Source organism: Arvicanthis niloticus, chromosome X (assembly GCF_011762505.2).
Source record: "Arvicanthis niloticus isolate mArvNil1 chromosome X, mArvNil1.pat.X, whole genome shotgun sequence".
Lineage (NCBI taxonomy): Eukaryota > Metazoa > Chordata > Mammalia > Rodentia > Muridae > Arvicanthis > Arvicanthis niloticus.
This window is the reverse complement of record NC_047679.1, coordinates 113,127,603-113,154,068: the sequence shown is the minus strand read 5'-3', so window position 1 is coordinate 113,154,068 and position 26,466 is coordinate 113,127,603. Positions and strand designations below refer to the sequence as shown.

At 39.1% G+C, this 26,466-nt stretch overlaps 1 protein-coding gene across 1 annotated transcript in view; it reads right to left on the bottom strand.

Moving 5' to 3' along the window:
• Positions 1-1,004: 1,004 nt before the first annotated feature.
• The window catches only part of LOC117695137 (cancer/testis antigen 55-like), a 36,895-nt gene continuing 11,433 nt past the window's right edge, over positions 1,005-26,466 (bottom strand). The window contains exons 6-10 of the mRNA XM_034486005.2: positions 5,173-5,274; positions 4,090-4,274; positions 2,483-2,627; positions 1,736-1,848; positions 1,005-1,248 (exon numbers count right to left, since the gene is read on the bottom strand). Of these exons, the coding sequence (XP_034341896.1) occupies positions 1,054-1,248; positions 1,736-1,848; positions 2,483-2,627; positions 4,090-4,274; positions 5,173-5,274 (740 nt within the window). The 3' untranslated portion in view covers positions 1,005-1,053. The remainder of the gene's footprint in view (positions 1,249-1,735; positions 1,849-2,482; positions 2,628-4,089; positions 4,275-5,172; positions 5,275-26,466) is intronic.

The following is a 26,466-nucleotide window of genomic DNA, read 5'->3' as shown; positions in this document are numbered from 1 at the left end:
ATCTGCAATAAAAAAAAAAAGATGTGGGATAAGAGTCAGGAGATGTTGGCAATTATCCCAAACAGGGTGGTGGCTACCACAATGGTGGTCAGAAGGTTTATGGCTGCTCTGAATATGGTGGGGTTACCAGTTGTGGTGAATTGCTGATAAACATAATCAAATAGGCTTTGTCTTAACATCCCCTCCTTCTAGAGACTGGATGACCTTGGAGTTTGACACAATGGACACAAGAGCACTGGATGGCTCAGCACAGGAAACCTTCAAGGGATCTGAACCTTAAGCCATCTGAGGTGAGAGATCTCCTCTAGTGGTCTGTGGGCAAAAGAGCCAATAGAAGCTTTGGCATGAGTGAACTCTTGGGTGGCAAGGCAGAATGTAAAACAAACATTGGAGCTTGGGGTTCTGGGTTCTGAGTGTAGGGATGGTCACACCCAGAAAGAAGGGTATATGGTAAAAGTTCTGAATCTTGATCCACTGCCTGGAAGATAGGTGGCTTTTACAGGGTTGAACCTCTAAAAGATGAGGACAACAGTGGATTCCTAAAGAGCATGCAATTGAACCCGATCATCGGGGTGAAGCACAAGGCTGTACCAGGTACTGATATAAAGCAACTGGTCAGATAGCCTAGGTCTCCAGTGTAGGCATCCCTAACACCTCAGATGGCAACTAGGTTCAGGATTCCTTCTGAAGACTAGAAAATGATGGAGGAAAGACAGACAACTTCTCAGAAGTACAACAATCTGAAAGCAATTTTCATGGCACCACCTCTGAACCTAATAAAAGCCTGCTCAGTCTTTTTGTTTGAAGTAGACCTGAGTCTGATCTATCATTTCTCTGAATTGACTATTTTGTACACGATCATAGGACGAAAATCTATAAATAAGCACTATATTTACCAAATGGAGTGCAGATAGAAAATTAAAATTATCATAGAGAAAAAAACATTGGAAAGGCAAAAGAGTCATAGCTCACAGATGTTTGGATTACATGCCCATACTATTTTATTACACCATGACCGCAGACAGAAGTCTGAAAATGAATGACAAGATCTGGTTAGTTCACCATTTCCAGTGGGGTCATTGATACTGCTCTCCAAGAACAGTGTGGTTGCATAGTGTCCACAGCAACAACATCCACTATGTCGTATAATCCTGGTATATACCCAGAAGGTATGTGGAGAGAATCGAGGGTAAAAAAAATGGTAGATTCCACCATTCCATTTCTTCCATCAATGCTGGTAACACAGACCTATGATGAGAAACGATGACACTGAGTCTAGGGAAGGATGTAACCCACCTCAGATGGCCCTCCACTCCCCCAGAAACCCAGATCCAATCAGCAGATCCCTTGCCACATCATAACCTCACAATCTACTTCCCTGTCTTTACAACTCATTCTCAGACTGTCCTAACCAAGGTCTGACCTGCCTTCATCAGCAAGTTGCCACACCTCAAACCTAGTGCACTCAAAGTTTCTCCACAATTTTCTCACAGCCAAGACAATTTTCTTACTGTTGTCCATGGAACAGCCTAACGGCAAGGAAAACACACACTTGAGGAAGTAAGCACACACACACTCACACATACAAACCCACGGGAAGAGAGAGAGAAACACTATATTATTCTCTGCTTATTTTCTTTTCAATCCGTGAACACAAAATTTTGGTCAGGAAAGGGATCAGTAAGGAGGAGAGGCAACTGCCTACCCATGGCAAGACAACATCAAGGTCAATTACCTCTTCCATATTCTGAGAGTTGAGGGGGCTTGCAGAGTGGATATTCATGTTTGAAGTGCCCGGGTTCATGGAATACTCAACCAGCAGCAAATCTCCATTGAATGGCCTGAATCCTAAAACAACCATTGAAGTGAGATTACGTATTAATACAGTCAGGTCACAGGACATTTCTAGGGCCTTACTCACTGCCATATGCTGACTAACATTTCCTGCACGTAAAGTAATTTTCCAAACACTTAGACCTCTTAAATATCTTCCTATAGCAAGGAAAGCAGAAAGCTATGTAATCACTGATTCTTTACACTGATGTGTTCCCCAGGCATTGAGAAACACATGTGATGCAAATATTTTCAAGATAAATCCCTTATAGTTATGTAATGCTGTCATTGATTCGATTTTGAATGTATCCTGGGGCAGTGTCATAAAGACTAGAATCTCAGGACCCAGAAGCTTAGTGGCTGGGTTTCCTAATCCCATGCACAATTCTCAGATGTGTATGAGTTTCTGGTAACTTTGAGGAACCCTATGTGAAAAACCAAAGTTAAAAAGCTACTTGGCAAACAAAATCAATTGAATCAAAACAACCACATGGCCACACGGTGATGGTCATCACAGGGGACAGGAGCTCTAGGCAATATTTAAAATACTACCCTTTCCCCCTGTATTGTACCCTAGTTTCAGTTTCAAGGACCCTCAAGCCCAATACTTATATTTCTTGTTCTATGTTTTTAAAGCTGTAACTCCTACCTCCAGAAAACATGCATAATTGGAAAAACCTGTCCTTGCTGATATAGATGTTGTCTTCAGTTACAGAGGTGACACATTTGATACAAAACCTTCTGCCAAGTTTTGATGGCTCACTGCCCTCAGGAAGATTATTCATAGCTTTCACCTATAAGAGGAGGCAGTGAGTGCAAGTGGAATAAAAATTTCATGCAGGAGATTAAAGAAAACATAAAAGAATAAATACATATTTTTCTAGTAAACATATTTTTGTGATTATGGAAAAATCTATAGTGATTCTCTTGTACGAGAAGATCAAGAAGTAAAAATTATAACTATCATTATGATGTTAAAAAATCAAAAAAACTTTAGGAATCTGCTTCTCTGTTTTCAATTTTACCATGATTTTATAATGATAATAATAGTTATAGTAATAATAATAATGCATCTGATTAATACTGGCAAAGGGATCTTCTGTGGCCTGCTATTGAGACTCTCAATTGGAAAAACATAACTAAGAATAACTTGACAATAGCTATCAATATATAAATAGTTGAACTGAAGTGAGACTTACATCTGTAAGTCATCCAAAATTTATAGTAGTATTTAAAAATTTGATTTATATTAAATGTACTTTAGTTGGGGATGAAGAGTTAGCTCAGGGTTTAAGAGCACTTGGTGTTCCTGCAAGGGATCCGGTTTAAATTCACAGCACCTACTTGGAGGCTCACAACCTCTTCTACCACCAGGTACGCATGCTAATCACAGATATACATACATGTAGGCAAAATACTCATACGCATAAATAAAAAAAATCTAAAAATTAAATTAAGCAAGAAAGTGTTCTTTAACTGCCATAGAAAAGTGTATAAAACATACTGTCCTGCTGATTCTGCTAGTTGGATGTTGAATAGAAAATAGCTGCTTAGTATATGATAGAAGTTACAGGATTATACAGAACCGTCATTTACATGTTGTTGAAATACTAAGAGAAGAAAAAATATTTAGAAAGCAAAGAAGCATCACTGCATTGAAATATTAGAAAATCAAACCCATTAATCTCAGAGAAGTGGAATGTCAACTTTGACCATATAGCAACATTGACTGAATCTTATTTAAAAAATGGGATTTCACCATGTAACTGGGGCTGGCTTGGAACTCTGCAGATCAAGCTGGCCTTGAACTCATAGAAATTTCTCTGCTTCTGACTCCAGAGTGCTGGAACTAATGCAATATACCACCATGCTCACCCAATGTAGTGGTTTGAATGATGGCTTCTGTAATGAGCTCAGATATTTGAACACTTGGTCCCCAGTTGGGGGCACTGTTAGGAGAGGTTTAGAAGGTGGGAGTTTGCTGGAAAGAAATGGAAATTTTAGAGATTACCAGCATTTCTAACCCTGCCTCTTTGCTTTGTGATTGTATTTGAAGAGGTGAGCACTCAGCTACCTGTCTCAGTCACCATACCTGCTGCTTTCTCCTATGCCTCATGGCCATGATGGCCTCTTGCTTTTCTAGAACCATAAGCCCAAATAAATGCTCTTCCTGAAGTTGCTCTGATCATGGTATTTTATCATAGCAAGAAAACAGTAAGCAGTACAGTAAGAGACTCTGGATAAACTCAGCCATACCTTGATTGCTTTGAAGATATGATTTCTTGGTTTTTTTTCCACAAGTGCAAGGACATTTGTCCCTATGTTCAGAAGCACGTTATCATTGATTACATCGGTATTGAAGAAGATGGTTTCATTAATCCAGCCATAGTCATTACACAGAGAGGTCACAACTCCCTGAATAGACTTGAATTTGGAGTTATCTACAACACAAGTAAACAAAGGTCACACGGGTTCATGTCAAATGCAAGCACCCACTATAGACAAGTTCGTTTTTGAACACCCTTGTAGATATGAGCACATAGCATCACTCCTCTGACCATAAGACAACAGCCATCACTGCATCCTAAGGTTGTGATTCACGAATGGCACCTCCATGGCATCTATTTCAGCTGTGGCTGACCTGTTCCAGTGGGAACACAAGTGCTATGTTCATCTACCTGCTCAGGAAGCCCCTTTAAACTCCCACTGTTACTAGTATATGCCTGACTCAACAGCAGCAGCAAATGCATAGCCATAGCTCTACATTCTCCAACATCCCTTCTGACAAAGCATTAAAAGATATGTGCAGATGTAAGGACACGTCGCCAAATTTCCTTTTGCTCTTCATAAGTCTTATGGGTAAGTACTGTTTGGGGATCTGCCTCCTGTACCATGCTGGGACAATTGGTCACCTTCCTCTATAGTGCCTTCCTTACAACCCTGCCTCCTGGCTTCAGATACATGTGTTCATGGAAAACAAGGCTGAATTCCCTCTCAAAGTGCGATGTTCCCTTTCTCTGGGGGATAGCCAAAGACATCTTTCAAGGGCAAGATGCGAAGGCAGGGACATTACAGCCCACAAAGACTTGTGTCACGTGTTCTGTGAGTTGGTCCAAACACCCTCCTGCTTTGGCATACCACAGGAGCTTGGGGCACAGTTCAGTACTGGCCTTACTTGGAAACTCAGGAACATCCCCTTGCTCAATGGCCACTCAGGATGACAGCAGGTCCCTCTCGGCTCTTTGTGCCCCACGGCAACTTAAGGTGGAGGAAAGCCTTTCTAAGGAGTCTCCTTGGGTGGGGATTGAAGGGTGGGAAGGGTGGGTGTTCCCAGATTACCTATATGATGTTCTTGCGATGATTCTTCAGACATGTTCTTCCCATGAAAGCATCCACTGTTCAAGGTGGTACAAGGTTTACAATGGTGGTATCGCCACCAACCTGAGCAGTGACCACGGATTTCAGATGACTCAGTACTCTTCCTTTGTCTGACCCTTAAGATGAGAGTTTCCCAGCCTCTGTGAGATGATAATGAATGGCTAAATAGAGGTTCTCAGGAGAGCCAGGGACAGGATCCCTCCCTGGCTTCTGCCAGCTTCCCTTATAAAGCTCTCTCTGGGGAGCTCCCACCTCTTTCCACTGGCCAGCCAATGAGAGACAATGGTATGTGTACGTCACTGCTTACGTCATTGGCTATGGACATTTGGTCCCACCCACCCATTGTGAATACACCAACAGGAAGGCCTCTGGAAAAGCTGCTTGCAGTTGCATCCTTGCATACTCAGTGTGGTTTTAAGGGGTCTAGCTGTTTTCTACATTTTCATGAGAGGGTCGAGAGTTTGTTGTAGGAGGTGTGGAAGGAACTCTCATACCTGCTCAGCCCAGTAAAAATCATGCTTGGTTATGGATATAAGCACTAGCCAGGAGGCTGGCTAGTTAAGGCACTTGTTGCTGATAGTGCAGGCCCGTGTTCGGTTCCCAGTACCCACAAAGTAGCTCACAACTGTGAAAACTTTCAGTTATATTTGTTCCAACACCCTCTCCTGGCCCATCCCACACCAGGAATTCAAGTAGTGACCACATCTACAAGTAAATACACATCTACAAGCTGGAAATGGTGGCCAATGCTGTCAATGCTGTTAATACCAGCTGTCAGGAGACAGGGGCAAGAGGTGTCTATGCGTTTGAGGCTCAGCTCCTCTGCATTTTCACTTCTATGCCAGCCTAAACCTCACAGTGAGACCAAACACAACAAAAAAACCCACAAAAAACTATCTGTACACATGAAATAAATTTAAAAAGCACTAGAAAATTGTTGTTAGAACCCGACATAGTGTGTGGGTCTGTGTGTGTCTGTGTGTTTGTATGTGTGTGTGAGATGGGGGAGAGGCAGAGGGAGAGGGAGAGGGGCAGAGGGAAACATCTGACAGACTTCTCTGTGAAGCAGAAATTGCTGAAGGACTGCCCTATCTTGTTTTTGCAGAGTTCATCAGTTGACTTCGCAGTGTCCTGCTTGTCCACAGGTGTGACAGCATGCTGTTAGTTGTAGAGGCAAGGGCAGCTTTTTGCCCACTGGCAGCTTTGCCACAAACAAGTAAACTTCATGTGCCTGTCGTCTTTTTTGAAGTAGCATGGAGGTGCTGCCAGGAACTGACATGTCTCACTGTCATGAAAAGCCTTATGGTATTGAAACATCTTAAATGCCATGTTCTGTTGATCTCTGAGGTGTTTGACGACCATCTATCTACCTAGAATCTATCTGTATAGACAAATATTACTTGTTTCTAGCTATGTATTTTGCATTTACCTTTGAAAACATCTACTGGAGGCTAAATAAAGTTTATTTCTGTAACTAACTAAACCGGTACCTAACATAACCATAAATTTGATTGACTGACTATACACTTGCATTTCTAAATTATCCTAAACAGTTTTTAGTTGTAGCTTAAAAAGGGACTAGAATTTACATTACATTTATAAACGAGTTGCATACTAGATAAGAGATAAATAGAGATAGAGGAAAGAAAAAGAAAGTGAAAGAGATCCCTTAATCTAACTTCCTTTATATTGTTTTCCCCTGACCAAGACCATTAGCAATTTGTAACCAACCCCCTTTAAATGACTAAAAACATCTATCTCCCACCAAACATTAAAAAACCACCACCACACTTCTGGAGAAAGGACAAAAATGCTTCCTGATGTCTGAGGGCCATGACATCTTTTGGGTACTCTATGAAAATTGGAATATTGGCCAAGTCCTAGGGAAGCTAACTGTATCATTTGCTGTCCAGTCTCTCTCTGTGTGACATGAATGTACAGTGCTTAACTGAATCTTGGCTGGAACAGTCTGTGAGGTTGCAGCATCTCAACTAGGCTTTTTGAAGCTGTTCTGGATGCAGATTTTTCTTTATTTTCTACATTGGGACTACTGTCCCCCTCCTCTCTGTCCCCCTGTCAAAGAGTCCCTCTGACCACCACCCCTTACCTTCTCCTCTGAAAAGTTGGGCACCCCTGGACATGCCACCACCATATTACATCAACTCTCTGCCAGATTAAGGGCATCCTTTTTCACTGAAGCCAGGCAAGGCAGCCCTGTTGGAGAGCAGATTGCACAGAAAGACAACAGATTTGGGGACATAGGTTTTTGAGGAAACACCAACCAAGCCAGTCTGTGTGCCTGGATCATCCGGGATACTTATCTTGTTTTCATTGGTGTCTGGTCCTTTTGTTCTCAATGCACACAAACTTTTCAAGGCAATATACTTTGTTTGTGTTAACACACGTGTGGCATATATGGTGTGCACAAATCAGCTAAAGATGAATCTTTGCTCATTGTTCAAACAGGTAAAAGGCATCCAACATTATAAGACAATTTAGACTATGTAACCAAACTGTGATATTAATCTACAACCATGCCATATGAAAGGGTTGCGTGGAATGATAAGTAATACCGACTCTGTAGCCAAAAAGATTTACTGACTACTGCAGAAACATTCATGTTTCAGCCAGTTTCGGAGATGTTTCCATGTAGAGGGATCAGCACTTATGTCACCCATTTCCTTGTTGTTCTTGGTTTCTTTATCCAGGTCCACAGCCCAAATTTTCAGGTCTCTACTATTGCAGCAAATATTTAATCTCCTCTGAGTTCCTTGCACTTCTTGCCATCTGCCAGAATTCTCTGGATTCTAGAATAAACACACACACACACACACACACACACACACACACACACACACACATTTATATTTTGATATGCCCTGACTAGCTCAATGGGTGGATGCTTCTACACCTCCCCATGGCTCGCACACACTGTCCTCCAGTATTTCTGAGTTAACATTTTGAAATCTATATTTCATCTCTGGTGCCCTGTGTCCTTCTGGGTATGCCTCTCATGGGAACTCTTTCCCTTTGCATCTATGTTCCTCCATTCTACTCTTCTGCCCCTTCATGGCCTGGTCCACCCTACTCCCTCCTATGGTGGAATTCCTTCATCTCCTCTCCTGGGCCAGGGAATTTAAAAGTTCTGCCTGTCTTCCTGCTCAGACATTGACTGTTGGCAACTTTATTTCCTAATCAGAGCCAACTAGGGGCAGGCAGGCTTCCTTAGCCTATGTGCAGGACACTGCAAACAGGTTTTATGGGTAAGACAATTAGCATGAGAACACAAGATAGTACACTCCCCCATCAAATCAAATCTGTATTAAATCTGAAGGAATCCACAGCTTTGCACTTTCTGTGAAAAAACAAAAGATTAACTTCTCCCCCAGTGCATCACACTTCCTGACTTCCATTCTCAAGATAACACACCCTTAAAATAATTCAGCAGTCCTTTCTAAAATCCAATGCTTTTCAGCAGCTGTGCTGCCTGTCTCATTGACATTTCAAACATTTTAAGTCAATAAAGCATTATGTAATCTATCTCCAGGAGACCTTACATCCCCCTTCGGTTTAGTAAGCATTTCCTTTTAAGTCCTGTTAGATGTCTCCACAATTGCTTGTCCTGTAGGATTGCAAGGTATGTTAGTAATATGGTTTATATTATAATATTTAAAGAACTGTTATAGTTTACTGGATACACGACTTCATAGCATTATCAGATTTTACCTGTAAAGGTATTCCTAAAATAGCCATCACTTGTAATAAACATGAAAATACAAAATCAGCCTTTTCAGAACTCAAGACAGAGCCCATTGGAATCCTGCATAGTGTCAATTGTAGGATGTACATACCTTAGTTTTCTAAATTCTGCAAGACAAAACACATCAGTCTCCCAAATTTCATTTCTTTGGTGACCTTAAGGGTTACTTCTGGCAGGTAATGGAGCTTGATTATATAAAGAACAAGTAGAACATGTTTTTATAATTTCTTTGGCTTCTTGTCAAGTTATAGGAATTTGTATCTAAACTTATACTTTTTACATGATGCCTTAATGAAAAATTAAAGCCTTTAATATATTTAATTCGTTTCCTACTGATAATTGGTCTAGCTCCTCATTTCCTAGTACTGATGTTCCTGGAAAACTTGTATGGGAATATATATATATATATATATATATATATATATATATATATTCTTCCCAAACTTGATTAACGAGATGCCCATAAAAACGCAAGAAGCTTATAGAACACCAATTAGAGTAGACCAGAAAAGAATTACGTCCCATCACATAATAATCAAAACACCAAGTTCACAAAACAAAGAAAGAATATTAAATGCAGTAAGGGAAAAAGGCCAAGTAAGATATAAAGGCGGGCAGTCTGAGGCCTGCGGGTGAGTGCACCCAGGAGTCTGCCAGACACATTCTGGGGGATCCATAGAACCCATAGCCAGCACTAGCTTGCCCCTTCTGCCGCTCGCCCCTCCTCCAGTCTGAGGCCTGCGGGTGAGTCCACCCAGGAGTCCGCCAGACATATTCTGGGGGATCCACAGATCCCACAACCAGCTTTAGGTAGGAAAACCCACATAATACCCTGAGCTCATAGCTGGGCGCCCTGAGTGCTCAGAATCCAGCAGATACCCCTCCCTGCCCCCCTCCCCCACGCCCCTGCCGGCTAGCACCCCCCTTCTGCCCATCTCCCGGGTCTGAGTCCCGGACCAGACCTCTACCAGGTCTGCAGTTGTGTGGACCCCGGATACCGCCTGAGACATACTGGAAGGTCCACTCAACCCAGAGCCACAGAGGAACAACTGAACTCAGAGTGTCAGACAACATATCCTGAGATATCCAAGAGGAGACACTGCACCCAGAACAGCAGACATCTAGCTGGATTGCTACCTTGGAGGCACCATATCCTGAGGCATCCTAGAGATACCACTGTAATCAGGGCAGCTGGAAAAAATCACAGAGACATCTGGACTCCTAGAAGACCAAACACAAGCGAGACAACTGGAAAGACAGGCTTCAATCAGAGACAGAAGTACAGGTAGCACTAGAATTAACCAGATGGCAAAAGGCAGGCGCAAGAACGTAAGCAACAGAAACCAAAGTTATATGGCATCATCAGAACCCAGTTCCCCCATCATAGCAAGCCCTGAACACCCCATCACACCAGAAAAGCAGGATTCAGAATTGAAATCACTTCTCATGATGATGATAGAGGACTTTAAGATAGACATAAATAACACTCTCAAAGAACAGATAGAAACCCTTAGAGAGGAAACACAAAAATCCCTTAAGGAATTGCAAGAAAATGCAACCAAACGGGAGAAGGAATTAAACAAAACCATGCAGGATCTAAAAATGGAAGTAGAAACAATAAAGAAATCACAAAGGGAGAACACCGTGGAGATAGAAAACTTAAAAAAAACGATCAGGAGTCATAGACACAAGTATTACCAACAGAATACAAGAGATGGAAGAGAGAATCTCATGTGCAGAAGATACCATGGAAAACATTGACACAACCGTCAAAGAAAATGCAAAATACAAAAAGCTACTAACCCAAAATATACAAGAAATCCAAGACACAATGAGAAGGCCAAACCTAAGGATAATAGGAATAGATGAGAGGGAAGACTCCCAACTTAAAGGACCAGTAAATATCCTCAACAAAATTATAGAGGAAAACTTCCCTAACCTAAAGAAAGAGATGTCCATAAATATACAAGAAGCCTACAGAACCCCAAATAGTTTAGACCAGAAAAGAAAAACTTCCCCCCACATAATAGTCAAAACATCAAATGTACAAAACAAAGAAAAAATACTAAAAGCAGTAAGGGAAAAAGGCAAAGTAACATATAAAGGCAGACCTATAAGAATTACACCAGACTTCTCACCAGAGACCATAAAAGCCAGAAGATCCTGGACCGATATCATATAGACCCTAAAAGAACATAAATGTCAGCCCAGACTACTATACCCAGCAAAACTGTCAATCATTATTGATGGAGAAACCAAAACATTCCATGACAAATCCAAATTTACACAGTATCTCAACACAAACCCAGCACTTCAAAGGATAATTGGTGGAAAACTCCGTCACAAGGAGGGAAACTACAACCTAGAAAAAGCAGGAAAGTAATCTTCAAAAAACTGTAAAAGAAGGTAGCTACACAAACATATCTCCACTGCCAATAACAAAAATAACAGGAAACAACACTCATTTTTCCTTAATATCTCTTAATATCAATGGACTCAATTCTCCAGTAAAAAGACATAGACTATCAGACTGGGTACGTAAACAGGACCCAACATTTTGCTGCATTCAGGAAATGCACCTCTGTGGAAAGCACAGACACTACCTCAGAGTAAAAGGTTGGAAAACAATCTTCCAAGCAAATGGTCCCAAGAAACAAGCTGGAGTAGCGATTCTAATATCAAATAAAATCAGTTTTCAACCAGAAGTAATCAAAAAAGATAAAGAAGGACACTTCATATTCATCAAAGGAAAAATGTACCAAGAGGAACTTGCAATTCTCAACATCTATGCCCCAAATGTAAGGGTACCCACATACATAAAAGACACTTTACTAAAACTTAAAGCATACATTGCACCCTACACAATAATAGTGGGAGATTTCAACAGCCCACTCTCAGCTATGGACAGATCATGGAAACAGAAACTAAATCGAGACACAATGAAACTAACAGAAGTTATGAACCAATTGGACTTAACTGACATCTATAGAACATTTCACCCTAAAACAAAAGAATACACCTTCTTCTCAGCACCTCATGGTACCTTCTCGAAAATAGACCATATAATTGGTCACAAAACAGGACTCAACAGATACAAAAAGATTGAAATAATCCCCAGTACCTTATCAGACCACCATGGATTAAGACTTGTCTTTGACATGGACAAAAACAACAGAAAACCGACATACACTTGGCAACTGAACAATGCTCTACTCAATGATAACTTGGTCAAGGAAGAAATTAAGAAAGAAATTAAAGACTTTTTAGATTTAAATGAAAATGAGGACACATCATATCAAAACATGTGGGACTCATTGAAAGCAGTACTAAGAGGAAAAATCATAGCTCTAAGTGGTCACAAAAAGAAAGTGGAAAGAGCATACATTAACAACTTGACAGCAAACCTGAAAGCATTAGAACAAAAAGAAGCTAGTATACCCAAGAGGAGTAGATGGCAGGAAATAATCAAACTCAGGGCTGAAATCAACCAAGTCAAAACAAAAAGAACTATACAAAATATCAACAAAACCAGGAGCTGGTTCTTTGAGAAAATCAACAAGATAGACAAACCCTTAGCCAGACTAACCAAAGGGCGCAGAGACAGCATTCAAATTAATAAAATCAGAACTGAAAAGGGAGACATAACAACAGAAACAGAGGAAATTAAAAAAATTATCAGATCCTACTACAAAGGCCTATACTCAACAAAATTGGAAAATCTGGAGGAAATGGACAATTTTCTAGATAGATACCAGGTACCAAAGTTAAACGAGGAGCAGATAAACCACCTAAACAGTCCCATAACGCCTAAAGAAATAGACACAGTCATTAAAAATCTTCCCACCAAAAAATGTCCGGGGCCAGATGGTTTCAGTGCAGAATTCTTTCAGACCTTCAAGGAAGACCTAATACCAATCCTCTTCAAGTTATTCCATCGAATAGAAACAGAAGGAACACTACCCAATTCATTCTATGAAGCTACCATTACACTCATACCTAAACCACAGAAAGACCCAACAAAGAAAGAGAACTACAGACCAATCTCTCTTATGAATATTGATGCAAAAATACTCAATAAAATTCTCGCAAACCAAATCCAACAACACATCAAAACAATTATCCATCAAGATCAAGTAGGCTTTATCCCAGGAATGCAGGGATGGTTCAATATTCGGAAATCCATCAATGTAATCCACTACATAAATAAACTCAAAGAGAAAAACCACATGGTCATCTCACTAGATGCTGAGAAAGCATTTGACAAAATTCAACATCCCTTCATGTTAAACATCTTGGAAAGATCAGGAATACAAGGCCCATATCTAAACATAGTAAAAGCAATATACAGCAAGCCAGTAGCCAACATCAAACTAAATGGAGAGAAACTTGAAGCAATCCCACTAAGATCAGGGACTAGGCAAGGCTGCCCACTCTCACCTTACCTATTCAATATAGTACTGGAAGTCTTAGCTAGAGCAATTAGACAACAAAAGGAAGTCAAAGGGATACAGATAGGAAAGGAAGAAGTCAAAATTTCACTATTTGCAGATGATATGATAGTATACTTAAGTGAACCTAAAACTTCCACCAGAGAACTCCTAAACCTGATAAACAACTTTAGCAATGTGGCTGGATATAAAATCAACTCAAACAAATCAGTAGCCTTCCTCTATTCAAAGGATAAACAGGCAGAGAAAGAAATCAGGGAAATGACACCCTTCACAATAGCCACGAATAAAATAAATTATCTTGGAGTGAATCTAACAAAGCAAGTGAAAGATCTGTATGACAAGAACTTCAAGTCTCTGAAGAAAGAAATTGAAGAAGATCTCAGAAGATGGGAAGATCTCCCATGCTCCTGGATTGGCAGGATTAATTTAGTAAAAATGGCTATCCTGCCAAAAGCAATCTACAGATTCAATGCAATACCCATCAAAATTCCAAATCAATTCTTCATAGAGATAGAAAGAGCAATTTACAAATTCATTTGGAATAACAAAAAACCTAGGATAGCGAGAACTATTCTCAACAATAAAAGAACTTCTGGGGGAATCACCATTCCGGACCTCAAACTGTACTACAGAGCAGTAGTGATAAAAACTGCTTGGTATTGGTACAGAGACAGACAGGACGATCAATGCAACAGAATTGAAGACCCAGAAATGAACCCGCATACCTATGGTCACTTGATATTTGACAAGGGAGCTAAATTCATCCAGTGGAAAAAGGACAGCATTTTCAACAAGTGGTGCTGGCTCAACTGGAGGTCAACATGTAGAAGAATGCAAATTAATCCATTCTTATCCCCCTGCACAAAGCTCAACTCCAAGTGGATAAAGGACCTTCACATAAAGCCAGATACACTGAAACTATTAGAAGAGAAGTTGGGGAAGACCCTCGAATAACTAGGCACTGGGGAAAAGTTCCTGAACAGAACACCAATGGCTTAGGCTCTAAGATCAAGAATCGACAAATGGGACCTCATCAAATTGCAAAGCTTCTGTAAGGCAAAGGACACTGTCAACAAGACAAAACGGCAACCAACAGATTGGGAAAAGATCATTACCAATCCTACATCTGATAGGGGGCTAATATCTAATATTTACAAAGAACTCAAGAAATTAGATGCCAAACAACAAAATAACCCCATTAAAAAATGGGGTACAGAGCTAAACAAAGAATTCTTAACTGAGGAAACTCGAATGGCCGAGAAGCACATTAAGAAATGCTCAACATCCTTAGTCATCAGGGAAATGCAAATCAAAACAACACTGAGATACCACCTCACACCAGTCAGAACGGCTAAGATCAAAAACTCAGGTGATAGTAGATGCTGGCGAGGATGTGAAGAAAGAGGAACACTCCTGCATTGTTGGTGGGGTTGCAAGCTGGTACAACCACTTTGGAAGTCAGTCTGGCGGTTCCTCAGAAAATTGGACATAGCACTACCTGAGGACCCAGCTATACCACTTCTGGGTATATACCCAGGAAATGCCCCAACAAATAACAAAGACATATGCTCCACTATGTTCATAGCAGCCCTATTTATAATAGCCAGAAGCTGGAAAGAACCCAGATGCCCTTCAACAGAGGAATGGATACAAAAAATATGGTACATTTACACAATGGAATATTACTCAGCTATTAAAAATAATGAATTCGAGAAATTCTTAGGTAAATGGATGGAACTAGAAAATATCATCCTGAGTGAGGTAACCCAATCACAAAAGAACACACGTGGTATTTACTCACTGATAAGCGGAGATTAGCCCAAAAAATTTGAAACAACAAAGATTCAACTACCAGACAACATGAAGCTCATGAAGAAGAAAGAACAAGTGAGGATGCCTAGGTCTTTCTTAGAAGGAGTAACTAAATAACCAAGGGAGCAAATATGGAGACAAAGTGTGGGTCAGAATCTGAAGCAGGGGTTGTAGGGAGACCATTGCATCTGGGTATTCATTCCATAGGCAGTCACCAAAAATAGACGCTGATAGGGATGTCAGGATGGGAAAGCTGACAACAGCCTGATAAGGCTGTCTCCTTAGAGGTCTCTCAGAGTCGGACATACCCAGAGACAGATACCCACAGCTATCCATTAATCTGATCAAAGTTCCCAATGGAGGAGTTAGAGAGTAAATTTAAGGAACTGTGAACCGTAAGGGCTGGTGGCCCCGTGAGGAGAGCAACAATACCAACCAGCCAGAGCTCCCCAGGGTCTAAACCACCAGCCTAGGAGCACATAGGGAGAGACACATGACTCAGCTGTATATGTAGGGGAGGATGGCCTTGTTGGGCATAGGTGGGAGACAAGATCATTGGTACCCTGAAGGCTGAGCACTGAGGGGATGGGGATCTGAGGGTGGGGAGGGAGGCTGGGGGTAGGTGGGTAAACACCTTCATAGAGGCAGGAGGAGGGGGGATGGGATAAGGGGTTCCTGGGTGGTGGGGGAAATATGGTAAGGGGATAAAATTTGAAATGTAAATATTATATCCAATAAAAGAGGGGAAATATAGAAAAGCGGTTAGAACCAACATTCTTAATAAAATGTCAGCCCTCTTTAAAAAAAAACTATCTTGATACTAAAATTTGTTTTGAGAATTGTATATTGCAGAATGATCAGCCTTGGTGTATCTACTCAACAAGCAAGCTGGGCAGACCTGCTCAAACCTCTGAGGTCCGTGAATTCCATCTGGAGGCAGCGAAGACACAGCATCAGAGGATTGTCAATTTGCTCTCCCCCCAATCCTCTTCTAATATCTCAACGCCCATAATCAGCTTGAAGAAGCTAATGATGAGTCAGCACCCCTATTCCCTGGGCATGGGGACTAAGGTGGTATATGTTGGGCTGTCTCTCTAGGGAAAAGTAGTGGTTTTGTCGGAATAGAGAGGATTAGCTAGGGTTTATTGCATAGCCATAACCTATTAGTAGAAATCTGTATAATTAATATCAAGATGAAGATATAAATTCTTAAATGGCACCAATTTACTTTGTTTACAAATTTTAAGGTTTTCATTGGCATGAGCTTCTTAGTGATATAAGAGTGAGATAAATATTGTTACTCTCATAGGCATTGTACCAGTATAACACATTTAGGAATACAAAGCTTAGACCCAGTCCTTCTTTACCTTTTTTAACTGATTTGAGATGGTCAGCCTGTGAGTTCAGGGACTATAGCAAATTCATGACTTGGAGTTTATTATAAGGGTGTTCTCTATGTTTTATTTAGAAATAGCTGAGTGGAGTTAACAGGCAACAGTCCAGATTACCTTACATGGATAGCTGGTTTTCAAAACATCAGAAATCCTTAGAATTGACATGACAAACATTTCAGTATTAATGTTCATTTTCATTAGAGAACTGTCTGCTCCGGACAGCTTCCTATGTTAAATTCTAAGAAGAAATTGAGCATCCTTGGAGTTACTCCAGTTGTGGTGAGACAGCCACTAGGCAAGAATTGCCACTTTCCTTCTACAGACAAATTACTGTCCAGAAAAGGACACACTTGCAGAATAGTCGACTGATTATATCTGCCTAGACAGAGTAATCAGCCCTTAATAATTCTGCAGCACTAAGGTCTGTCAGATGATCCTGGGCCAGAAGGCAGAAGAACAGATGCTCCAACGTTTTGAAGTAGAGCGAGTGTCCAGGTGTTCAGAGGTCTCTATAAATTGGCTAAGTTTTAGAAGCTATGCTTTGTGCTTCCCACAATTATAGTTAACTCAGTCATTCTGGATTTCTGACGGGGTTGAAAACTTATAGCTATTTACCTTGAGAGAAAAGATTTAAGTGAATGGTCGTCAGCTGACATTCATCCTAAAGCCAAGGAAAAAGCCAGGTTCAGAACTAAGTGTTTTAGTTAGGATAGATGACAGAGGTGCTGGTTAGTCAACAAAAGGATGGACTGGGTATTAGGACTATCTTGTACCTCACTGGTACAAATTGGCATAATTATGCTCTAATTGTATTTTGAGAGAAAAGTTTCCTTTTAACAGGAAGGGTGATGTGTAAGAGGAGCTAAGGTGGGAGGAGTACTGAGAGGAAGAAAAGGAGTAAGAAGAGGAGAAGAAGAAGGAGAGGAGAAGCTAGGTGATGAAAGAGAGATAGAGGGGGGAGACAGGGAGGCAGATGTTCATGTATCTCCACCAGTCAAAGATAGTTGATATATCTAGGTTGGGTAGTGGGTTACACCTCTGATTGAACAATACCAAATTTATAAAGCCTATGATTAACATTTTTTAAAAAAACGTATAAATGCAAAAAGGAAAAGAGGGCATGGAATAGGGGTTTTCTAAGGGGGGGGAATGGGGAAAGGGGATGGCATCTGAAGTGTAAATGAAAGATCTAATAAAAAAAAGCATAAAGGAGGATGGGGGTGGGATAGGGGGTTCTAGGGAGGGGAAATGGGAAAGGAGGATGACATCTGAAATGTAAATAAATAAAATATCCAATAAAAAGATAAAAATAAAACAAAACAAAACAAAACAAAAAACAAAAAAAAAAGATATAAAGGCGGACTGTCTTATCAAAATTACACCAGACTTCTCACCAGATGCTAGAAGATCCCGGACAGATGTCATACAGATCCTAAGAGAACACAAAGGCCAGCACAGGCTAGTATACCCAGCAAAACTCTCAATTACCATACATGGAGAAACCAAGATATTCCAAGACAAACCAAAGTTACACAATATATTTCCACAAACCCAGAATCCCAGAGGATAATAGTGGGAAACCTCCAATACCAGGAGGAAAATTATACCCAAGAAAGAGCAAGACAGTAATCCTCTTCCAACAAATCCAAAAGAAGAACATAGCCACACAAAGATAATTCCACCTCTAATAACAAAAATAACAGGAAGAAAGAATCACTGTTCGTTAATATCTCTTAACATCAATGGACTCAATTCCCCAATTAAAAGACATAGGCTAACAGTCTGGATACATAAAAAGGACTCAGCATTTTTGGGGCATACAAGGAAACCCACCTCAGTGACAAAGACACACTCTACCTTAGAGTAAAAGGCTGGAAAACAGTTTTATAAGCAAATGGTCCTAAGAAACAAGCTGGAGTAGCCAATCTAAAATCTCCAGCCCAAGGACACAAAGAGAGAGACTCATGGCTCCAACTGTATAGGTAGTTGAGGGTGCCCTGGCAGGCAACAGTGGAAGTGGATGGCCTTGGTGCCTGAATCTTTGGATTCCCTAGTGTTGGGGAATTTCAAGAGCAGGGAGGCAGGAATGGGAGCATGGTGGGAGCACACCCTCATAGAAACTCCCAGAATTATATGGATTAGACATGAGAGAGGTAGGCCACCATAAAACTAGATTCCAGAATTCAAACAAAAAATTATCTTCATACTAAAATATGTTTTGAGAATTGTATATTCCAGAATATACAGCCTTGGTATATCTACTCATCAAGCAAGCTGAGCAGACTTGCTCGAACCACTGATGTCCTGGAATTCCAGCTGGATGCAGTGAAGAGAAAGTGTCAGAGGCTTATCAGTTTACCCCTACCCCTGTCCCTCTTCTAGTATCTCAACACCCATAATCAGCTTCAAGAAGTTAATGAAGACTCAGCGCCCCTATTCCCTGGGTTTGGGAACCGAGGTGGTTAAAATTGGTTTGTTTCTCTAGGGAAGAGTAATGGTTGTGTTGGAACAGGGAGAATTAGCTGGAATTTATTGATAGCCATAACCTATTGAGAGAAATATGTATAATTGTTTTTAAGATAAAGTTATAATTCCTTAAATGGTACAAAATTTACTTTGATTTCAAAATTGAGGTTTTCATTGGTACGAGCTTCTTATTGACATAAAACTGAGATGAATATTGTTACTCTCATAGGCACTGTGCCTGTATAACGCATTTAGGAATACAAGTCTTAGACCCAGTCCTTCTTTAACTTTTCTAACTGATTTGAGATTGTAAGCCTGTGAGTTAAGGGCCTATAGCAAATTCATGGCTCTGAGTGTATTATTGTTAGGGTGTTTTCTATATTTTATTTAGAAATAGCTGAGTGGAGTTAACAGACAACATTCCAGATTACCTTACATGGATAGTTGGTTTACAAAACATCAGTAGTCCACAGGATTGATGTTACAAACATTTCTGTAGTAATCATTTTGATTAGAGACCTGTCTGCTCCTGACAGCTTCCTGTATTGGATTCTAAGAAGAAATTGAGCATCTTTCGAGTTACTCCAGTCATGGTGAGGCAGCCACTAGGCAAGAATTGCCTCTTTTCATCTACAGACAAATTACTGTCCAGAAAAGGACACACTTGCAGAATAGGCGATTGATTATATCTGCCAAGACAGAGTAATCAGCCCTTAATAATTCTGCACCACTAGGTCTGTCAAATGATCCTGGGCCAGAAGGCTGAAGATCGGATGCTTCAACGTTTTGGAGTATTGGGACTGTCCAGGTGTTCACTGGTATCTATAAATTGGCTGTTTTAGAAGCTATGCTTTGTGCTTCCCATAATCTCAGTTAACTCAGTCATTCTGGATTTCTGATGGGGTTGAAGACTTATAGTCTTAGATCCAATCCTGGCTATTTACTTAGAGAGAAAAGATTTGAGTGGATGGTTTTCAGCTGACATTCATTCTAAAGCCAAGGAAAAAGCCAGGTTCAGAACTAAGTCTTTTAGTTAGGAGAGATGACAGAGAGTCTAGTTAGTCAACAAAATGATGCATTATGTATGATGTAAATGGTATTAGTCCTATCTTGTACTTTACTGATACAAATTGGCATAGATGTGCTGTAATTATATTTTGAGAGAAAAGTTTTATTTTAACAGGAAGTGTGATATGTCAGAAGAGCTAAGGTGGGAAGAGTAAGGAGAGGAAGAGGCGTAAGTAGAGGAGGAGGAGAAGGAAAGGAGAAGCTAGATGGAGAGAGAGAGAGAGAGAGAGAGAGAGAGAGAGAGAGAGAGAGAGAGAGAGAAGCATTGAGGTAGATATTCGCATGTCTCAGCCAGTGAAAGGTAGTTGATATATATAGGTTGGGTATTGGGTTGCACTTCTGATTGTATGGGCATCTTGTTATTGAGCATTACCAAACTTATAAAGCCTTTGATGAACATTAAAAAATTATATAAAAGCAAAAAGGAGAAGGGAGGATAGAATAGGGGTTTTCTAGGGAGGGGAAATTGGGAAAGGGGTAGGCATCTGAAATGTAAATGAAATATCCATTAAAAATAAATTAAAAAATAAAATTACATCTAATTTTTATTATTATAAAAAAGAGTGAAGGGAGAATAAAGTTTTGGGGGTATATTCTATGAGAGAAAAATATACTTTTAATTAAAAATTAACAAACAAGAAAAAAGTTCTCAAAAATGAATCAAAGTGAAAGCATCAAAGAATTTTTAGAGCAAAATTGCATATGTTTTATGAGTTTTTGCTTATGATATCCTAGAACTATTCACAACAGAAATGTAATATTAAACATTAAAATATGTGCATGCTGGAAAAGTTTGGAAAATGGTGGGAAAGTATTCAACTTGCTATTTGTTTGGTTTTGCTTTTTACATTTTCAATTATATTTCAGTATCAGATTTATTCACATCTTATCAGTTTTATTTCTGTTTATTTTGTGATTTTGCTCTTGATTAATAAACATTTCATATGTTTAATAAAGAAGAGAAAAGATACAAACAATAGTTGGGTTTTTCAACAGCTTCCATTCTCTCATTGTAGGAAACACACTATGCTAGCTAGAAACACACTAGTCTGGCCAGTCCTATGTAACTTGACATTAACTAGAGCCATCTGAAAGGAGAGGACCCCAGTTGAGAAAACACATCCAAAAGATTGAGCTATAAGGCATTTCATTAGTGATAGATGAAAGAGGGCCCAGCCCATTGTGGGTACTACTTTACTTGGTACAGTGCTCCTATGTGCTGTAAGAAAGGCCAAAGCTATGGTCAGCAAGCCTTAAAACAGCACTCCTCCATGGCCCCTGCATCAGCTTCTGCCTCTAGACGTTTCTGTTTGAGTTTGTGTTATAAATTCTTTGTCATGAACAGTAATATGTAACTTGTTTATTGGTCGCAGTGTTTCATCACAGCCATAGAAATCCTAAGATAGACACTATAACTAGTACCTTATTATCAAGTATAGACATCAAATCAGGATACAAATATGAAAAAAGATTTTCCAAGCAGATACAGAAAAGAAGCAAGCCCATGTAGCTATTTTAATATTGGACAAAATAGATTTCCACCCAAAGATAATCAGAAAAATATGGAAGGACACCACATAGTTATCAAAGAAAAAAGTCCACCAAGAGAGTATTGCAATTGTAAACATCTAATTAAAACACTGAAGCTCATAAAGAAAATACAACTAAACCACATATTGACCTGTACAGTGACAGTGAGAAACTCCAATAACCCATTTTCAACTCATAAGATCCAATAAAGATCTTTGACTAAATTCAACACCCTTTCATCAGAGACTAGAGATACAAAAGATATAATAAAGGCAAATTATATCAACTCCACATTAAGCACCAATTGAAGGAGAAAGAAACTCAATGCATTTCTACTAAAATCAGCAACAAGACAAGACTCCATACTTTTCTAAGATAATACTTGAAGTCTTACCTAGAGAAATAAGACAACTAAAAGAGATTAATATAACCATGTAGGAAAGGAATAATCCAAAGTATCTTTATTTGCAAATGATATGGTTGCATACATAAATGACCCTAAAATCTCAACCTGGAAACTCCTTTAGCTGATAACCACATTCAGCCAAAAAACAGTATAGAAAACTAACACACAAAAATAAAAGCCCTCCTCTACACCAATGACAGACTGAGACAGAAGTCAGTGAAACAAGACCTTTAACAAGAACCTCAAAAGTAACTTGGGATAACTGTAACAAGTAGATCCATGAAATTAAACGTTGATAAATAGAAGAAAATATCAGAAGATGAAAAGTTCTCCCATGTTCTTGGCTTGGTAGGATTAATGTTGTGAGAAGGGTTATAAAATCAAAAGCAATGTACACATTCAATGCAATCACCATCAAAATTCAAACAAAATTCTTCATAGATATTTAAAAGAAAATTTAAAATTCCACATGAAAGCACAAAACCCCAGGATGGCTAAAACATTACTTACTAAAATGTGCTAGAACTATCATGATCCTTGATCTCATGCTACAGAGCTATACTAATAAGAATTGCATGATACTGCCATAAAATAGAGACAGTGATCTATGGAATTGAACTGAAGACCCAGACATGCATCTATACACCTATAAATATTTGATATTTGATGACGTATCCAGAAATACACACTGGAAATAAAAAAGACAGCGTCTTCAAAAATGGAGCTGGTCAAACAGGATGGCTGCATACTGTATAAGAATAAAAATACATCCACACTCGTTAACTTTCATGAAACTCAACTCAAAATAGGTCAAGGACCTTAACCTAAGGCCATATACACATAACATGAGTAAGATAGGATTCCTTTCTAAAAACCACCAACTACAACAATTTACAAATTCATAGGAAGGACTATATCCTAGAAAAAGGTACCTGAACCACACATTTATTTACTCTTCTCTCCTCAGAAATTAGAGTATCCTTTAACCTTGCATGCTGCCCATTTTTGTTGGTCTACCGTGACTATCCAAGTCAACAGCAAATGAAGAATATGAAGAGCTTTATTCTACCCAGAATGTCGTCATATTTCACTTGTAGTTTATGTGATAAACACCATTCTGAGTAGATTCCTTTTCAGAGGATATATTCTAATATTTTCTAAGTCCCCAGCTTCCATGACATCATCAGCATTTATTTCATTATCATGAATAAAGAGGAGTTACACACTACTCTGCTTAGTTTTCATGGTCAACTTGACACAACCTAGAATTACAAAAGGTTAGAGCCTCAGTAAAAGAAATTATACATTAGGTTGGACTACAGCATAATGTGTAAATAGGTTAATTGTTTCAGTTTTTAGTTGCATGGGGAAGATGTGCCCTGAACACAGATGGCATCATTTTCTGTGCTCAGCTCTGGATTAGGGCTGAAAAGATTGGTTAGTGGTAAGAAAACTTAGTCTTCAAGTATTAAACCCAGGTTGGGTTTCTAGCACCTGTACCAGGTAGTTCCCTACTGCCTGTAACTTAAGATTTAGGAGATTTGACATTTCTTCTAGCCTCTGAAGGAACCATCCTGACTGGGGCACACATAAATATATACAGGAACATGAATATTCAAAAATAAAAATAAAGACACTTTTCTTTAAAAGGAGAGAAACTACCTATAAAGCAAGCAAGAATGTATTTATTCTTTGTTCTTGACAGTGGGTGTAATGAAAAACTCGAGTTCTTGCTTTGAATTCTCCAGAACAATGAGCTAGAACCTAGAATCGTGAGCCTGTTAAATTTCTTTTTGTCAGGATACTTTATCACAGTAACAGAAATTAAATCAAAAACCACACTCTAATCTTATTTTCTGAGTCTCAGAGACTAATTACTGTCCTTTACTACATATTCCTCTTACATCATTCCCTCTTAACTTTGTGAATACCTTTCACTACCAAAAATTTAAGCTCATTACCATCCTATTATTTTTCATATTAATATATGCTTTAAGACATTTCATATTCTTCTAACACTGAAATTAAAATTATGAATGCAAAGACAAAGCAATGGTGGGGATGTCTACAACGCATCTTAGAATAAAGAATCTCATCCATTGTGTGAAGACCATGTCCATGTGGCTACTACCATCCTTGCATTTGTTGAACCTTACAAAACCGAGAGATGTTGCAATTACTCCTAGTACAAAGTGACTGCTACCCCTCTCAGTAATGCATTGCACACAGAATATTGAGTGAGGACATTATGTCTGCAAGAATTAAACAAAAAATATCATAAATTGTTTAGAATAGCAATGGATACATATGCATCACATTTCTTTCTTCACAATTCCTAAATAAGAGCAATCATACTCTTCTTTACCTTCCATTTAGCTTTCTGAACCAGGTTATTTATAAACCATTCACATGACTTTTTATTATATTACATTGCTACTAACTCTATAGTCTATTCACATTATACTTTATATTCTCATGATGTGAATAACTGAAAACTCAGAGACGACCTAGGTCATTGGACACAAAAGCCCTACCTATGGAAAGCAAAATTTCAACATTACCTACGTAAATGAAATCATCACTATCCCAAAGGCAGAGCAAGTGAGGAATATAGTCTTCTTGATTCTAAGGAGGTAGAAATTGGAAAAATGTACTTAATCATACAAGCACCAATGTATTATTATACCTGTAATTTACAAAGACATTCCAATGACCCTAAGATCCAACCACCCCACATTTTTTCTCTAAGCATTTCTCTTAACACTTTTTACTTACTCTCTCTTAAATGGAACACCTGCCACAAACAAGACAATGTAGTTCTTCCCATACATGCTTGTATGAACAAGTCTGTAATGTCTAGCATATTCTACTATTCTCACTTGAAACACTGACAAAAAGTATATGTAACTATAATGATCTAGAATTTGTTTCATTACTTGTATCTGTTTAAACAGTAATACTAGCACTTTTTTACATCATGTTCAAGGTGACTATAGCTATAACAGTATCAGTGCAGTTACCTCCATAAGCAATGTATTTTAATAAGGTATTTTGTAATTTGTGGACCCAGAAAAAATAGTGAAACTACATTGTGTCAGAGTAGAAAGAAACCACAGCATTTGAATATGTCATGTTGACTATAATAACCACATGGCCTTTCTATCCAGAAACAATTATGTCAGTATACTTCATGATGTTTGAAATCTGAACCAATTTATACACCATCCTGAGATACTGAGCCTACATATTTTATCCTGTATTTTTTAATATTGGGATCTGTTGTTCTTCTGAATTTTTGTCAAAACTAGGCAGATAAGATTGATTTCATTTTTTCACATTAAATGTGCATATTCTTACACTGATTAGTGCAGCTCACAGTTTTCACAAAAATGTTTTCTAAACAAGACAAAAGGCTGTTATAAAGGACCGCAACTTATCAAAGTGTAAAGTACTATCTTTTGAACATGATAAGGCTGTTTCACCAACACACTTTCAACACTTAATAGCTGCTTGTGCAAGCTTTGCAAAAGACTGATGGAGGAAGGGCTCACAAGTTCCACACCTAGTTCAGGAACATCAGGCTGCTGAGGGAGAGTTGGCATTTTTTCTAGGACAAGTCTCCTGATCAGTTACTTGGACATGGCCAAGTAGTAAGTATGGTCTAATTTGTATGCAGGTAATCCCTGTCTCAGGGATCATGACAGACATCTGGTGTTTGTTAGTCATGAGAACCATGCTGAGGTTAGAGGCGTGAGAAACTACACGCCAGGTAGCTTACACTGTACCACTGGCATATTCTACTATACTTGTCTCTTGAAGTAAAAGGCCACAGTAAAAAGCTATATGCCCAGCAACTGGTATCTATGTGCAGATTCTTGTTTGTGAGGTCACGGGCTGTTCCCCAAAGAAGCATGAAGTTTGGAACTATCCTCCCCAGCTGAGGTAAGACCACTTCAGCTCCCTCAACCAAGAATCAGTATCAAGTATCTTCATGATTAAATTTCAAATAGTCTCTAGCTGAGACAAAATAAGCTAAACTGAGAAAACACTAAATACAATCCAACTTCCCAGTTAAGTATAAGTCCAAGAATTAAATTTTTACCTTCAAGATGCTACAAGTGATGAATGAGGAATATGGTGAGCTTTTTTCCATCTAGAGAAATAGTGCTCACATCTATTTTAAGTGAAAGAATACAACATAGATAGAATGGCATTGATGTAGAACTTCATGTTAAATTGCAGATACCTCATTTTAAAATCTTAGTCTTCAGATTCCACCTCATTATTTGCACAACAAGATATTTATATCTTGACTTGATTTTAGTGTAAGTTCTAGAGAATGATAAAGTCGCATTCCTTCACCATTTC